General features: G+C 38.8%; 1 protein-coding gene across 1 annotated transcript; it reads left to right on the top strand.

The window, feature by feature from the left end:
- Window positions 1-1,413: 1,413 nt before the first annotated feature.
- Window positions 1,414-14,891, top strand: LOC109412586 (L-dopachrome tautomerase yellow-f-like). The gene is made up of 5 exons (XM_019686211.3): window positions 1,414-1,902; window positions 1,964-2,208; window positions 13,488-14,177; window positions 14,440-14,514; window positions 14,615-14,891. The coding sequence occupies exons 1-5, from the start codon at window positions 1,785-1,787 to the stop codon at window positions 14,759-14,761; spliced, it is 1,275 nt and encodes a 424-aa protein (XP_019541756.3). The 5' UTR covers window positions 1,414-1,784; the 3' UTR covers window positions 14,762-14,891.
- The last annotated feature ends 2,108 nt before the right edge of the window (window positions 14,892-16,999 follow it).

Below are 16,999 nucleotides of genomic sequence, written 5' to 3'. Positions count from 1 at the left end.
AATTGAAGGGCTTTCTTTGCCTGCCATTGCATGAATTTGTACATTGTGAGGCAAGGACAATGATACACTATGCCCAGGGAGTCGAGAAAATTTTCCCGACCAGAACGGGAATCGAACCCGCCTTCTCTGGATTGGCGTTGGAATAATCGGAATAATTGAATAATCGTTGGAATTGGAATAATAATTGGAAGAAGTTGTTCTATACACTAAAATTGATATCTTCATGAATGAAGATAGTGTTGTACTGGTATCGTCTATAAAGTTGTAGAAAAATGTATTTTTGGAAAATGTACCGAATGAACTATTTCCTAATTTGCTCTTTTTGTTTTTGTGGACGATCCCTAACATAGTTTTTGTTTTAAAAACTTTTTCTAGGAATTTGCATGTAGAACACAAAGGTTGTTCATTTTGTGATGATTTTCTGCTTGCAATAACGCTTCAACTGAAACAGAGCCTTCATCTCAATTGAATTCTCTCTGAAATATTTGCTGGAAGAGTCATTGAAGAAATCCATGGAGGAACCACATGCTAATTTTGGAGAAATTCCTGGAGTGATTATAGGATTTTTGCAGAAAAAAAAAAATATTGCAGGAATTACTCTCGTTCGCCAATGCAAGTTTATTTCGCATAATAGTAAGTACCAAGTGAAGTCGTATAGTAATCGCCGTACACGAATATGAGAACTCATTTGGCACTTTGCGAATTCGCTCGCATAAAACATCAGAATATCATTTACTAAGATATAGCCAGATTATATACAAGTTATTTTGTATTATTATACGACTTTACCAGATACATCAAACCCATAAAAAAACTAATATCACACGATATGACTCCGCCATTCATATATGCGATGGTAACTTGAATATGTAGTAGTACTTCATACGATGTACTGCGTGAATGCCAATGCGACTTCTGGTTGTCTGTGTTGCCAACTTTAACCAACTAGACATGTATACGAGTATACTGTAAAAACTATTCAATTCTGTAAACTATTCGCTGAACGGTGAGATTTTTAATTTATATGCGCTGACTCAGGTCGTCGCGGGTTAATTGGCAAGGAAAGCTCTGATGTAGAAATTCTCATAGACATCGAAGCAGAGAAGCAGCTTTGGCTTTAAAGGAAGCAAACAAAATAATGCATATATTTGCTATTCTATATTCAAGTTCAAGGGTGAAATTATTCTATTTAAGGAAAAAATAATCAAATTGAAGTAGAATTCTTAGCATTATCATTATTTAGAAAAATGTTAAAGGGGTCCAATTTTTGTAAATTGAATAAACATATGTTTTGAGCCTAAGATACATTACTCAACGATTGTATAGCATCTTTTTAACAACCGCTTATGATTGGGATGTAGAAAACGCAAACTATAATCACAGCATCTCTTCCTCTGCCGTCGATGTGATTCCCTGCAATTAATGGATTTTACCTGTTCACCTGGGAAAAAGCACACATAGTATAGTACCTCTCCTCCTTATACAACCGTCCCTTGCGCATCAAGAGAGTCCTTATAATCTGCGAACGTAAAGAAGAATCCGCTTAGTTCAGCGGGAGACGTCCGTCGATTAACGAGTTTGCAATCAATTTCTGTGGCAACCGGTGTTTGATTAGTTAGGGCGTCATTATTGCAAAAAAAACAGTGAGTGAGCTTCATGATAGTGTTAAAACGTGATTAGTGTTTTTTGTTTGAAGAGGGCGTGTGCATCAGTGTTTATTTGTTGAGATTGAACTGAAGATCGGCGATAGTCTTGTTTAGTTATATAATTTCCCTTGAGAAACAATGGCAAGACTGCCGGGCACAATCATCGTTTTGGTCTTAATTCTCAAATTGATCAATGGAGAAAAGTTTGATCTCGTCTTCAAATGGAAACAGCTAGAATATACTTCTACACAGGCTGGTGAGTAGTTCAACCGTTTTCTGTTAAAAGTGAAAACTACTAAAATGGCACACATCCTTAGAATCCGGAGACATAACTTTCACTGGACCGGTCAAAACGTCCATTCGCACCAGTAACGAGTCCTTCGTCAGCTATAATAACATCCCGATGGGAGCTAGCCATCATAAAGGGCGTGTTTTTATTGCCGTTCCTCGAAGGCGCCCCGGAATACCGTCGACCTTGAACGTGATCGATATCAACAAGCAAGGAGATAACAAGAGTCCAAAGCTGACGGCCTATCCGGAGTTACGCATCAATCAGCTGCATGTGAGTTTTGCACAAACTATTACTATGTTTAAAATCTATTAAGGAAGTATTTTCAAATCAAACAGTTGAAAATCGATCAAATTTAGACTTACCTAAGATGTACTGGATTGAAGATAACTTGAAGTTTTTAGGTTCAACAACTTGGAATCTGCTATTGACAGAGAAGAAAATTGTTGGACAACAGAGACACAAAACAAGCAACAAAAAGTCATCCTGAGATTGAGACTTCGTTATCCATTTGGGTAACGGGGCACAAATTATTTTTTGTGTTGCAAGTTGTTAGTATGTGTTGTCTGTTTGTGTTTTGTACATTTGTAATGCTTCATTTTATTATCCGTGCACCCAACGTGGAGCACCTCACGCATTTGTAATGTTCAGCATAATTTCATCTGTATCATTGTTTTATTTATGTTACATTTTATTTTTCGTATCTAAGTGCCCAAACTTGGGGCCCGATACGGAAAATAAAATAAACATTTGTAGGGTTCCAATATTTTTAGTTGCATTGGCGCCCAACATGGGACGGTGCGCATTTATAGGGTTCCAATGCATTTCTGTTGAATTGGCGCCCAAACCTTTCATTTGACATATTTATTGACAGTGTGTGTATAAACAGTGAAGTAAACTACGAAATATATCAAAGTACCTTGTGAATTTTAGCCATAATTGAAAAGTATAGATGCCCAAGAGTACCCTATGAAAATTGATCGTGCTGGTTATGACTGATTTCAGATAGACAGATAGACTTAAGAGTTAAAAATAATCTTAAAATAATACAGACTGGAATCGATCCATGAACGTCGAAATCACTGGGCTCGCTTTTAATCCCCAAGGCTATCGACGCTTGAGGACACCATGTTGCTAAATGTGTATATGAACCAAGCTGCGAGTCGATTCTGCGTCATAGAGCGGCCTTATGAAATTCATTCTAATTTTTATGAGTTATTTAAAGGCCGTATCATAAGTTAAAACTTTTGAAAATTTTAAATCTATTTAGCTGAGTGTAGGTTTATTGTTTATTTTTTTGATAATGAATTCCCTAAAACTGGTCAAAGCCGGTGCAATCATCCAGTGCGATTTTCAAGACGTTTCAGGAGCGCTTCAGGGGCATATCATGGGGCTTCAGAGGCTATCCAGGGGCTTGCAAGGGGTTTTAGGTGCATTCCAGGAGATTTCAGTGGTGTTTCTAGAGTTTCAGAGGGGGGTTCAAAAGTGTTCCAGGGGGTTTCAGTAGAGTTCTAGGGTTTTTTTTAAAGGAATTCTTGGTGTTTTAGGAGATTTTTGGGGTTTTGAAGGTATTCCACGAGGGTTATCAAAGAGCATCGTGGGTGCTCAGGACTGAAGGTAAGTAAGTATCAGGCGTGTTTCAGGGGGATTCAGAGCGTACCCGACATGTTCCGGGGGGTTTTCAGCGCATTCTAGGTGTGTTTCATGGGTTCTCAGGGAGCGGTCATGCGTTCCAATGTTTTTCAAGCACTTTCAGAAGAGTTCCAGGAGTGTTTCAGGGGGTTGCAAAGGCGTTCCAAGAGATTTAAGGAGATTTCCGGAGAGTTCAATGGATGTTACCGTGTCTTAAGGGGTTGCAGGGGCGTTCAGGGGATTTCAGATGGTTTCAAGTGCATTCCAGGGAGTTTCAGAAGCGTTCCAGTGAATCTCAAGAGGTTTCAGTGTTAATCCAGAGGATTTCAGGGATATTCCAGGGGATATCAGGGAATTTAAGGCTGCTTCAGGGGCGTGCTAAGAGGTTTCAGGAAGTGTCGTGGACATTCCAAGGGAATTCAGGCAGGTTACATTCGGCTTCTGTGGTTTTCTGGGCTCACCATTGGATTTCGGCGTCTTTCAGGAGGTTTCAGACGCGTTCCCCATGAAACCACCTGAAATGCCTTTAAATCCTTCTGGAACTCCATTGAAAGCCTCCTAAAACATCCTGAGTCATCTTGAAACGCTCTGGTACGCCTTGAAACCCCGCTGAGACAACCCTGAAACCTCCCTGAAAGCTTCCTGAACTTCCGGAATCTACTTTCATACCCATGAAATGCCCAGACACCACATGAAATGCCCTTAAACGCCTTATAATGCATTGAAACTTGAAACATTGAAAATTCTTTGAAACGTCTTGGGACGCCTTGAAACCCGTAAACCCCGGGACGATCTACTTTTGGCAGAAATGCAATATCTTTTTTGTTTATAAATAATTTACCCTGGATTTTTTTATAGTCAAGGGGAATAGTTGTGCTAAGAAATGCATGGTACCTTCCCCCTTTTGCTGGTAGCCGAAAATGCGGGACTTTTTTGTATTTTTCATGAGTTCTACATGTTTTTCCTCAAATTTCATCTTTTTGCTAATCATCAATAGTTTTCCCTGCTCTTTGACATGCAATGTATTACTACCCATCATAGTCTGTTGAAGTTTTGATCCCTGAGCTATTCTAAGGCCTTCAAAGTACTCCTAAGTTTGTGTCACAAATCCAACATCCTATACCAAATTTTATACACGATGAATCCTCACAGAACATAGTCTACGGTACTCAGAAAGCCTCAAAGCACTCCAGAATATTCATGGTATGAATTGGGTGATCTAGGTCATCCAAACTACTCTGGAAGTCAGTTTCTTAAGATCTACAACTTCTACCATCATTTGTGTTCATTCTGTTCATGAAATTTTATCACGTTGATGTCCATTAGACCTCGCAATGCTACGAGCAACTCGATATTGTGGTCGTTGGGCATTCCGTGAAATACAAATGGCCTCCAAAACACTTTGAAGTTTGGGTTATGATATTTACATACTGTATCATGCTTAAATTGTAAATAATATTCGTGTGATGTAGTCTATACTGCTGATGGAGCCTCATTGCACAACTATAATGCTTTTGATACAGGAATACTTTCCTGGAATGATTTTCAAATTATTTGGAATAAGGAACTTCAAGTTCTACATGCTCTACTTTTGTTTCTGTTCAATCTTTCGGTTAATTCTTTCACGATTGTGTCTGTTGCACCTCATAATATTGCGAATATCTTTATATGTTGCTATTTGGGTGTCCACTGGTATTCAAATAGACCCAATGTATTTTGAAGTATGGGTTGCAATATCTGTAAATCTTATGACTTTTTTATTGTAGCGAATGTTCACCGAATATAATTTCACTACTCCTAGAGCCTCAGAGTGCAATTCCGATAACTTAGCAACATTCACTTGGTGAGTTCTTCCAAGTATTCTACCAGAAATTTCTACAAGATTCCCTCAAGTAATCAAGAATTCCACCAGGATTTTTTTCAAGAATTTCACCGAATTTCTCTCTAAAAATTCTGCCAAGAATTCCTCAAAGAATCCTTCTAGGTATTCTTCCAACGATTTGTCCAGGAATTCCTCATAGACTTCGGACAAGAAATTCTCCAAACATTCATCCAGGAATTCCTCCAAGAGTTTCTTCAGGAATTCTTCATAGAATTTCTTTGTTTTTTTAACATTTTACCCTGGATTTTTTTTTATAGTCAAGGGGAATAGTTGTGCCAAGAAATGCATGGTACCTCCCCCTTTTGATGGTAGCCAAAAATACGTGGCTTTTTTGTATTTTTCATGAATTCTACATGTTTTTCCTCAAATTTCATCTTTTTGCTAATCATCAATAGTTTTCCCTGCTCCTTGACATGCAATGTATTACTACCCATCATAGTCTGTTTAAGTTTTGATCCCAGAGCTATTCTAAGGCCTCCAAAGTACTCCGAAGTTTGTGTCACAAATCCAACATCCTATACCAAATTTTATACACGATGAATCCTCACAGAACATAGTCTACGGTACTCAGAAAGCCTCAAAGCACTCCTAGAATATTCATGGTGCATGAATTGGGTGATCTAGGTCATCCAAACTACTCTGGAATTCAGTTTCTTTAGATCTACAACTTCTACCATCATTTGTGTTCACTCTGTTCATGAAATTTTATCACGTTGATGTCCATTAGACCTCGCAATGCTACGAGCAACTCGATATTGTGGTCGTTGGGTATTCCGTGAAATACAAATGGCCTCCAAAACACTTTGAAGTTTAGGTTATGATATCTACATACTGTATCATGCTTTAATTGCAAATAATATTCGTGTGATGTAGTCTATACTGCTGGTGGAGCCTCAGTGCACAACTATAATGCTTTTGATACAGGAATACTTTCCTGGAATGATTTTCAAACTATTTGGAATTAGGACCTTCAAGTTCTACATGCTCTACTCTTGTTTCTGTTCACTCTTTCGGTTAATTATTTCAAGATTGTGTCTGTTGCACCTCATAATATTGCGAGTATCTTTATATGTTGCTATTTGGGTGTCCACTGGTATTCAAATAGACCCAATGTATTTTGAAGTATGGGTTGCAATATCTGTAAATCTTATGACATTTTTATTGTAGCGAATGTTCACCGAATATAATTTCACTACTCCTAGAGCTTCAGAGTGCAATTCCGATAACTTAGCAACATTCACTTGGTGATCTGGGTCATCCAAATTATTCTGGAATTAAGACCTTCAAGCTCCACAAGCTCTACTGAATATCTTTACTTTATCAGTTTAGCTTCTCCAAAAAATCCGTCAGCAATTCTTTCAAGACTTTCGCCAAGAATTTCTCAAATAACCTTTCCGGATTATAGGTCCATAGAACTCCAAGTATTCCTGGAAGAATTCTTCCAGGAATTTTTCAAGAAATTCCTCGAAAATTCTTCCAGGAGTGCTTCCAAGTATTCTACCAGAAATTCCTACAAGATTCCCTCAAGTAATCAATAATTCCACCAGGATTTTTTCCAAGAATTTCTCCGAATTTCTCTCTAAAAATTCTGCCAAGAATTCCTCAAAGAATCCTTCTAGGTATTCTTCCAACAATTTGTCCAGGAATTCCTCATAGACTTCGGCCAAGAAATTCTCCAAACATTCATCCAGGAATTCCTCCAAGAGTTTCTTCAGGAATTCTTCAAAGAATTTCTTTGTTTTTTAACATTTTACCCTGGATTTTGTTTATAGTCAAGGGGAATAGTTGTGCCAAGAAATGCATGGTACCTCCCCCTTTTGCTGGTAGCCAAAAATACGTGGCTTTTTTGTATGTTTCATGAATTCTACATGTTTTTCCTCAAATTTCATCTTTTTGCTAATCATCAAGAGTTTTCCCTGCTCCTTGACATGCAATGTATTACTACCCATCATAGTCTGTTGAAGTTTTGATCCCTGAGCTATTCTAAGGCCTCCAAAGTACTCCGAAGTTTGTGTCACAAATCCAACATCCTATACCCAGGCTTGTTATTTGCTCCCACAATGTGCCTCAAATGAACGTTTTTGCTCTCTTTATCTTTGTGCGTTCCTACCGAAGTCGTTTGTGCGGGAGCGATGCACAAAGAGAGAACGGGAGCGAGACAAAGAGAAACTTCGAGCCACTTGAATCAACACAAAGTGTAACTTTTTTGTGCCTCATTTTTGAGGAACCCGGTAAGTTGGTGGAGTATTTTTATGGCGTTGTTCGCAGTATGAGCTCGCCGATCGGGTGGTATGTCATAATTGCACATATAAATACTTGTGCAATTGTTAATAAATGATTTGTTATCACAAACATATTCATGTTTACTCCCGGCGTACACAAAGTGCCTCAATTTTGAGGAAACGCACTTCTTTGAGCAATCAATCCACACGTTTTTCGGAGTCACAAGCTACAAGCAGGAAGCTAAAACAAAACGAGAGAAAACGCTCTAGCTTTGAATGCGGGAGCGCGGAGCAGATTTTTTGTTCTCTTGTTTTGCTCTGAGGAGGATTCCATGCCTGCCTATACCAAATTTTATACACGATGAATCCTCACAGAACATAGTCTACGGTACTCAGAAAGCCTCAAAGTACTCCTAGAATATTCATGGTACATGAATTGAGTGATCTAGGTCATCCAAACTACTATGGAATTCGTTTTCATAAGATCTATAACTGTTCATGAAATTTTATCACGTTGATGTCCATTAGACCTCGCAATGCTACGAACAACTCGATATTGTGGTAGTTGGACATTCCGTGAAATACAAATGGCCTCCAAAACACTTTGAAGTTTGGGTTATGATATTTACATACTGTATCATGCTTTAATATTCGTGTGATGTACAGTATCACCCATAAAAAATGCGAAATTCCATTTTTTTGCGGTATTTGATGATTTTTAATGAAAAAATTCTAATGAATCAAACTTTCTTGGATTAGGATACAATAAGGAGGTCATTGTCATACAGGATCTCTAAATTTTTTGTCAAAATATTCATTGGTTACGTATATGGGACTGCTGATGGAGCCTCAGTGCACAACTATAATGCTTTTGGTACATTCATGGGGAATACTTTGCTGGAATGCTTTCCAAACTATTTTGAATTAAAACCTTCAAGTTCTACATGCTCCACTTTTGTTTCTGTTCACTCTTTCGGTTAATTCTTTCACGATTGTGTCTGTTGCACCTCATAATATTGCGAGTATCTTTATATGTTGCTATTTGGGTGTCCACTGGTATTCAAATAGACCCAATGTATTTTGAAGTATGGGTTGCAATATCTGTAAATCTTATGACATTTTTATTGTAGCGAATGTTCACCGAATATAATTTCACTACTCCTAGAGTCTCAGAGTGCAATTCCGATAACTTAGCAACATTCACTTGGCGATCTGGGTCATCCAAATTATTCTGGAATTAAGACCTTCAAGCTCCACAAGCTCTACTGAATATCTTTACTTTATCAGTTTAGCTTCTCCAAAAAATCCGTCAGCAATTCTTTCAAGACTTTCACCAAGAATTTCTCAAATAACCTTTCCGGATTATAGGTCCATAGAACTCCAAGTATTCCTGGAAGAATTCTTCCAGGAATTTTTCAAGAAATTCCTCGAAAATTCTTCCAGAAGTTCTTCCAAGTATTCTACCAGAAATTCCTACATGATTCCCTCAAGTAATCAAGAATTCCACCAGGACTTTTTTCAAGAATTTCTCCAAATTTCTCTCTAAAAATTCTGCCAAGAGTTCCTCAAAGAATCCTTCTAGGTATTCTTCCAACAATTTGTCCAGGAATTCCTCATAGACTTCGGCCAAGAAATTCAGGGCTGTTACAGGTTGCGCGGATTTTGCGTTTTTCGCGGTTTTTGCGTTTCGCGCGGATTTGGCGCGTTTTTGCTAATTTCGGCGCGGTTTTTGCGGAAATGGTTTTCAAATGCACTTACATCAAATATGTAGACATGTAGCTGAACACAATCAGAATAAATAAAGAACATTTCCATATTGGAGTTATGAATTTTGTGATTGAGTAAAAATGATGTTACTAATCGCTAGCTTGGAGTGCTAAATAAGTTGCACTGCACTAAACGCTCAATTTTTGAAAACAGAGAAGTTCCTTTTCTGAATTTCGTAGTCAACCTCTTGAAGTCATTTCTGTCTTAACCCGGCTAAATTTTTGGATAGAATTTTTTGGACGGAACTTATTTAGTAATGTCTGAGGTTTGAAAAACACTGAATCATGGCAAGATTTTTGCATAAATTCCTAGAGTTTCTTGGTAATTCTGAAATCTATTTTTTATGGAATTTGCAAATTTTGGATAAACTTTCTCACTGGATAAACTTTTGATTGAATTAGAAGAAGCTTGTATAGAAAATCATTGGTCTTGTAGTTGACTCTGTTGCTTGAAGATCTTTTGTCGAATCGATTTTTGTTAAAAGCTCTGGTAGAATTATCCTTAAAATAAACTTCTGTTGTAATGGTAAAATTTATCTTTGATTTCCAATCGGAGCATTCGTTGAGAGGGGAGTAGCAAGCACAGTTAATAAAGGGTTTCTTGGTAGAATTGTGGAGGATTTTTTACATGAAAACATGAAGCTTTTGGAATCCTATGCAGGACATTCTTGCTGAAATCTTTACTGAATTTCCAAGGTCGTGGTATGGGCAGAAACTCTTATCTTAAATTTCTAATAAATTAATACTTCTCTACATACCTTTTGCTCAAAGGTGAGAACATTTGCCTGACATTTTCTATGAAATGTTTCTAAAATTTTCTTTCAGTTTTCTCGAACGATCTTCTGAAACTTACTACTGATTTTATAGCAGGATTTCTACAATAATGTTGGTTATAATTATTTTAAAAAATTCTTCATTTTTGGAACTGTTTCAGGGAACAGGAAATCCCATTCTCGTAAAATAGTAGTCACCCTGATTGACCAGCAATCAAAGAACTATTTATTCGAAACTTTTTATTACAGTTTAAAAAAAAAACTTACCTGTTTGCAACATTTCTTGGTTGATGTGGAAGATGCATGGATTAATAATAGTTAAAATCGGTTTTAACATTAGAAATGATCTTCATCAGGAGTGCAACAAAAAACATGCTCGAAAAGTTGAAAAAATCAGGCTTTTTATGAGCTTGAGTCATCAAAATCATATGTTTTTGTACTGGCGCGGATTTGATGACCTCGGCGCGGATTTCAAATGGCTTGGCGCGGATTTTGCGGTTTCCAAATCGACAGTTTTGTAACAGCCCTGGAAATTCTCCAAACATTCATCCAGGAATTCCTCCAAGAGTTTCTTCAGGAATTCTTCAAAGAATTTCTTTGTTTTTTAACATTTTACCCTGGATTTTTTTTATAGTCAAGGGGAATAGTTGTGCCAAGAAATGCATGGTACCTCCCCCTTTTGCTGGTAGCCAAAAATCCGTGGCTTTTTTGTATTTTTCATGGAATCTACATGTTTTTCCTCAAATTTCATCTTTTTGCTAATCATCAATAGTTTTCCCTGCTCCTTGACATGCAATGTATTACTACCCATCATAGTCTGTTGAAGTTTTGATCCCAGAGCTATTCTAAGGCCTCCAAAGTACTCCGAAGTTTGTGTCACAAATCCAACATCCTATACCAAATTTTATACACGATGAATCCTCACAGAACATAGTCTACGGTACTCCAGTAATCCACAGGTTATCGTCCAGAAATTCTTCCAAAAATTACTCAAGAGATTCATCCGAGATTACTTTCAGGCATTTCTCCAGAAATTCCACCAGGAATTCGTGAAGAAATTTTTCAAAGAATTTCAACAGAAATTACTTCACGAAATCCTCTATGGATTTTTAAGGAAATTTCAAGAGTTCCTCCAGTAATTTCTCCATGAATACCTCCAGGATCCTTCAGGAAACCTTTAGTAATTCTACAAGAAAATACTCCTGAGATTACTCTAAGAATTCGTACGAGAATTCCTTCAGAGACGTCCTCAGAAATTCCTCCAGAAGTTCTTAAGGAATTACGGCTAAATTCGTCCCAAAATTACTCAAGAAACTCATTTAGGAACTACTTCAGTAACTGTGTCAGGAATTGCTTGATAAATTCTTCCTGGAATTCCACCAAGAAGTTCTTCAGGAATTCCTGTTATAATATCTTCAAGAATTCCCCCCAAGAATTCCTTCAGGAATTCCACCAATAATTCCTCAAGAAATTTCTCCAAGAATTCTTCCAGGAATCCTCCAAAAAATCCTACAGGAGTACACGAAGTCTTCCATCACCTCGAAAGTGTCCCCGTCTATCGTAACACTGCTGCCTAGGCTTACACTATTGTTCGCGGTTACACCACGAATGTCATCTGGGCATTCTTGTACAGAAAATTTATCTGGAGAATCCGTAAGGAATTCCATATGTAGATTACTCTAGAATCTCTTGGATTCCTTCAGGATTTTCTGCTGGGGGTTCTTCAGAAACTTCATCTGGGAGTTCCTCAAAGAAGTTTCTTATTTGGGGATTGCACCACAGGTGCCTTCTGTGGTTTCCTCCAGATTCATTTATAGATTTTTGGGCATTTCTCCAAGAAATCCTTCAGAAGCTTCTATTCTATAGGAATTCCTACATCAGTTAAATCCAGGAATTCAATCCAGATGATTCTCCTAGAACTCCTGAAGGACTCCTTGAAGGAACTTTCATTGTGTTCATTATACATTACCCAGAAAAAACTTGATTGATAGATTTAAAAGTTTAGTTTCTTTACCTGTATCTGTTAGAGATATTTTAGGTTGTAAATCTTCAGTCATAATGAAAATTCTTTTCAGATATTTTATTGAAATTGGTTATGCTGTTTGATACTCTTTAAATTTTTTCCTTTTCAGTTTTCAAGAACTGTGTCCGATTTCTGTCCTTGATGTTCAAAATTCCTTCGTCGTAGTCAGATTACCTTGGTTCATCCCTTGACAAATCCGCATCAAGACCACGGCTCGATTATGGATACTTTTCCGGAGGAGCCTTTAGTTTTAAGTTTATTTTATAATGATTTTCGAAAAGATAAAAGAGGTTTTATGCCTTTTTGAGAAAGATTTCGTAGATGAGGAAATCACTCAAAGGGGCTTTTCCCTCTTTTAAAATTTTTAGTTAAAAATAAATAACAATAACAATAACAATCCTTGAAGGAACTTCTGGAGCATTTCTAGGAAGAACTCCCTCCTGGAGAATTCACATAAGGAACACCTCCAAAGAAACTTCTAAAGGATTTGCCTAAGGAATTCCTGGAACATTTCTCTGAAGCATTCAAAGAAAATTTCCTCGATTCCTGGTAAATTTCCAGCAAAAACATCAGGAGGGCTTCGAGACAGAACTTCTGGAGAAGATTCTTCAGAAGGATTTTGAGATGATACTCTTGGATGATACCCAGAAAGAACCTCTAGAGAATTCCCAAAAGAAACTCGTGTAGGATTCACATAAGGAACTCTTAAAGTTTTCCAGAAGGAACTCCAAGAAGGAAACACAGTAAGAAATCGTGGAAATTTTCTATAGGCGATTTTAAAGAGAATCCAGAATAAAAAATTCGGATAAGGCAAGATCGAAGCTCCTGAAGAAACTCCTGCAGGTATACCAGATAAAAACTGCTGTTGGAATTTCAGAACTAAAACAGTGTTGGGAGTGTTCAACTAGGGTTCCTGTAGAACTTGGATGACTACCATAAAGATTCCCAGAATAAATGCCAGAGGGAACTTCAAATGAAATCCCAGGAAAGCTTTTGGAAGAATCCTAGGAAGAATTTCCAGGGGATTTCAGGGGAATTTCAGGAGACCCTGCTCACCTCACGAAAATTGGCGGCTAATCCAACGAGAATCTCTTAAAATTTGTATTGAATCCTTTCTTTGCTGTATATACACTGTTTGTTTTTACATGTTTTGGTCTCTTCGTGAAGAACGACATAAATTACACTGCTTGATTTGAAATAATCGTCATCTACAAAGTCAACAAAATTACTAATACAATTCATCTTGAATCCTAGAGCGACTATCACGGTGATCTAAAACGCTTGGTTTCCGTGTACCGAACAACCGTCGACGTATGTCAGCGATTGTGGTTTGTCGACACGGGAATGCTCGAGTACCCAGACAACGCCATGCAAGTTCAGCGTCCCCAACTGTGGATAATCGATCTGACCCGCGACAGGAAAATCCGAACCTTCGAGATCCCTGAGTCCATTGTCCAGCAGGGGGTGGGAATGGCCAGTCTTGTCGTCGACGCAGATGGCACCGATTGCGAGAAGTCGTACGCCTACATTCCGGACCTGGTGCAAGGGGCCATCTACGTGTACAGCTTCGAAGCGAATCGGATGTGGTCCTTCCGGCACAGCTCGTTCCAGCACGATCCCCAGCGAGCGGCCTTCAACGTGGCCGGTCAGCGTTTCAACTGGGACGATGGTATCTTCTCGATAACCGTCGGCAATCGGGATCTGGCTACGCGGTCCAAACCGGTTTACTATCACCCCATGGTGAGCACGACGGAGTTTATCACCTTCACGGAGGTCCTGCAGAATGAGGCCCTAGCCACGAACGGAGGGTATGAAAACCTTTTCCAGACGATAGGCGATCGTGGCCCGAATGCCCAATCGACCATGCATCATTTCGACGGGGAGTCACAGGTTCTGTTCTATGCCGAGGTGAATCGAAATTCGATCGGTTGCTGGAATACGCAGGTAAGAGGATAAGGTGGTACAAAGTAAATTTGGACGGGATATGTTTTCTCTGTGATATGATTGAACTCCTATCATTGTAGAAAATTTAGTATTAATAGATAGATGAAAGGTTGAAGGTAACACTTTGAGCAATTCCTATAAGAAACCCTGTTTGGCTTACCAAAATTTTAGCTACAGAGTTGTGTCCAGATTTACTTGAAACCATGCCTGGATTAAAACTTCGCGCTAATCAATCCTTCTCTTTATTCCCAAACGACGCCAGTCCAACTTCTCGGCCGAAAACCATGACATCATCCATCACGATAACGAACGAATGATTTATCCAACCGATCTGAATGTGAGTTGCAATTTACCACTCCATATAATTACTATGCTTTTTACTTGCTATTTATATGCGCTCTTCTTCGGTTATTGTTGGGATTGCCCTTACTATACAGGCGGACGTCTCCGGAGCCATCTGGGTGCTATCGAACAACCTGCCGACGTGGATCTATTCGCGGCTCAACGTAAACCAGTTCAACTTCTACCTGTGGCGTCAGACCCCCCTGATGGCCATTCAAGGAACCAAGTGCCAGGTTGAGTGAATAAGTGTGGTAATGAGGAATATACGAATATGTGATAATTAGGTACTTAAAGTATAAAAGACCACCTCTTATGGATGACTTTCATAGGCGCCGCCAACGACAGTATAGCTGTTATGCTTTATCTTCCTGATTCATATTTTCTTTCATATATGTCTTCCATGTCCAGGGGATACTGGGGAGATTTCACACATTCATACATTTATTTGCTGTTGAACACGGCTCGTTGCGTTACTTCTTCCAGGGTGATGTTGAGTAGCAGGCATTAGAGCTCATTACTGTAAAGCTCTTTCAAAACCCATATACGCAGTTTCGTGCACTTCCCATAGCTGCTTTGATCAGTATGGTCAGCTTCCCAGGAAAACCTTCTCGTCCACGATTTTTCATAGCTCTGTGTAGCGGTCATAGTCGCTTTGAAGTCGATGCACAAGTGATGCGTTGAAACCTGGTATTCACGACATTTCTGGAGGATTTGTCGTACGATGAATCCGGTCCGCAGTCGATCGGCCTTTGATGAAGCCGGCTTGATTACTTTCCACGAACTCATTCGTTTTAGGTGACAGACCCCGAAAGATGATCTTGCATAGTACTTTGGGTTAATTCAAATATTAGGGTAGTCGACGTATTTTGGCCCACGGCATTTTTTTTGGCCCACCTTGGGAATTTCATTACATTTATCATATAATCTGTAGAAAATCTTGGCAAATTATTATTGCAACTTCCAACAATAATTTGCCAAGATTTTGTAGTGGTTAAATGATAAATGTAATAAAATTCCCATGTGGGCCAAAATACATGCCCGGGCCAAAATACGTCCACTACCCTACGTAACGCAAAATTTGACAATTTTGGACCCCCTCCCTCACCCACATAACAAATTTTGTATGGGAAATTTAAAAAAAAATGTATGAAGCGTAACACAGCGCTAGACCTTCTCCCATCCCCTCTTAGCGTTACGTAATATTTGAACGAACCCTTTGAAGGTGGCATTCCAAATGGTGATCGCTCGGAAGTTCTCACATTTAAAATGGTCGACATTCTTGTTGATGGGACATATTGCCCATTCCTTCCTCTTCTCTGGTAGATGTTTGGTTTCCCAGACCTTAACTTGTGGTGAAGGGTTGCCAACTTTTCTGGGCCCATCTTGTTGAGTTCAGTTTATACTTATCAGCTGCTTCACTGGTTGAGAAACTTAGGATTATTCCTGTTTCTTCTGTTGCCAAGGTCTCCCGTGGTTACGTTCTCCGCACCGTTCAGAGGTGCTCATCACCTTTCGATCATCTTACGTTGATCACGTTGCTACTATCCCGATACCGGATGACGATTGGTTTTGTTGCTCCTTGTGAAGCAAACCATTCGTTATTGGAATGATGATCGAGGCGACTGAATAACAGCATGAGTAACCAGGTTAGATTCAAAATGGATTTACGGAAAAGAAGCGTCGGGGAGAGTTCAAGGACGTTTAAGGCGAGTTTATTTCGCAGGTTTGGGGAGTATGAGGATCTCATTAAAATGTCTAAGGGTATCCATGATGCCCCGAAGTTTAGGTAATCGAATCTACAACCGTAACTATTGATCACTCGCTGTATAAAGAATAAGATTCTTGAAAACAATTATTTGAAGATATCAGGTATAAGACCGTTGGCTCAGGCTTCACGTTTGAAGCTCACTTGCGCTTCCAAACTGGTGTCCTTCTTTCGCCAAGTCTTCCGAAATGTTCGCCTCCAATCCCCAAAACCATTGAAACGTCTTAAAACGGATGAAAACCACTTACAAATCGTCTTGACACCCCTTCTAAAACCCCTGGAAACCTCCTGAAATCCCCGAAAACACATCAGAAACTTCCAAAAGTTCTTTAAAATTCTCTGACATCTCGTGAAACTACCTATTTTATTTGAATCCCGGCTCAAAATTCCTTGAACACCCCCTAAATCTGCCTTAAACTTCTTGAAACGCCCTAAAATCCCTTCGAAACATTCTTGAAATCTTCTTCAATCAATCTGAAACCTTTGGAAATGCGTAGAAACACCTCTGAAACTTATATGCTTAGTTAGATTGGCTATTTTCGGTGAAACGATTATCAAACAGCATTATTTGCGTGACACGTTTCGGTCTAATTTTTTCGACCATCTTCAGACGCCTAAAAACATTTATTTGTTACAAACATTGTTCACATAGTTACAAAACATTTAGTATACAACACTTACATTCAGCTGATTAACTTTACAGATTTGTCAGACG

The sequence above is a fragment of the Aedes albopictus genome, chromosome 1 (genome assembly GCF_035046485.1).
Source record: "Aedes albopictus strain Foshan chromosome 1, AalbF5, whole genome shotgun sequence".
NCBI classification, from domain to species: Eukaryota; Metazoa; Arthropoda; class Insecta; order Diptera; family Culicidae; genus Aedes; species Aedes albopictus.
The sequence above is the reverse complement of the archived record's forward strand: the minus strand, read 5'-3'. Positions and strand labels throughout refer to the sequence as shown.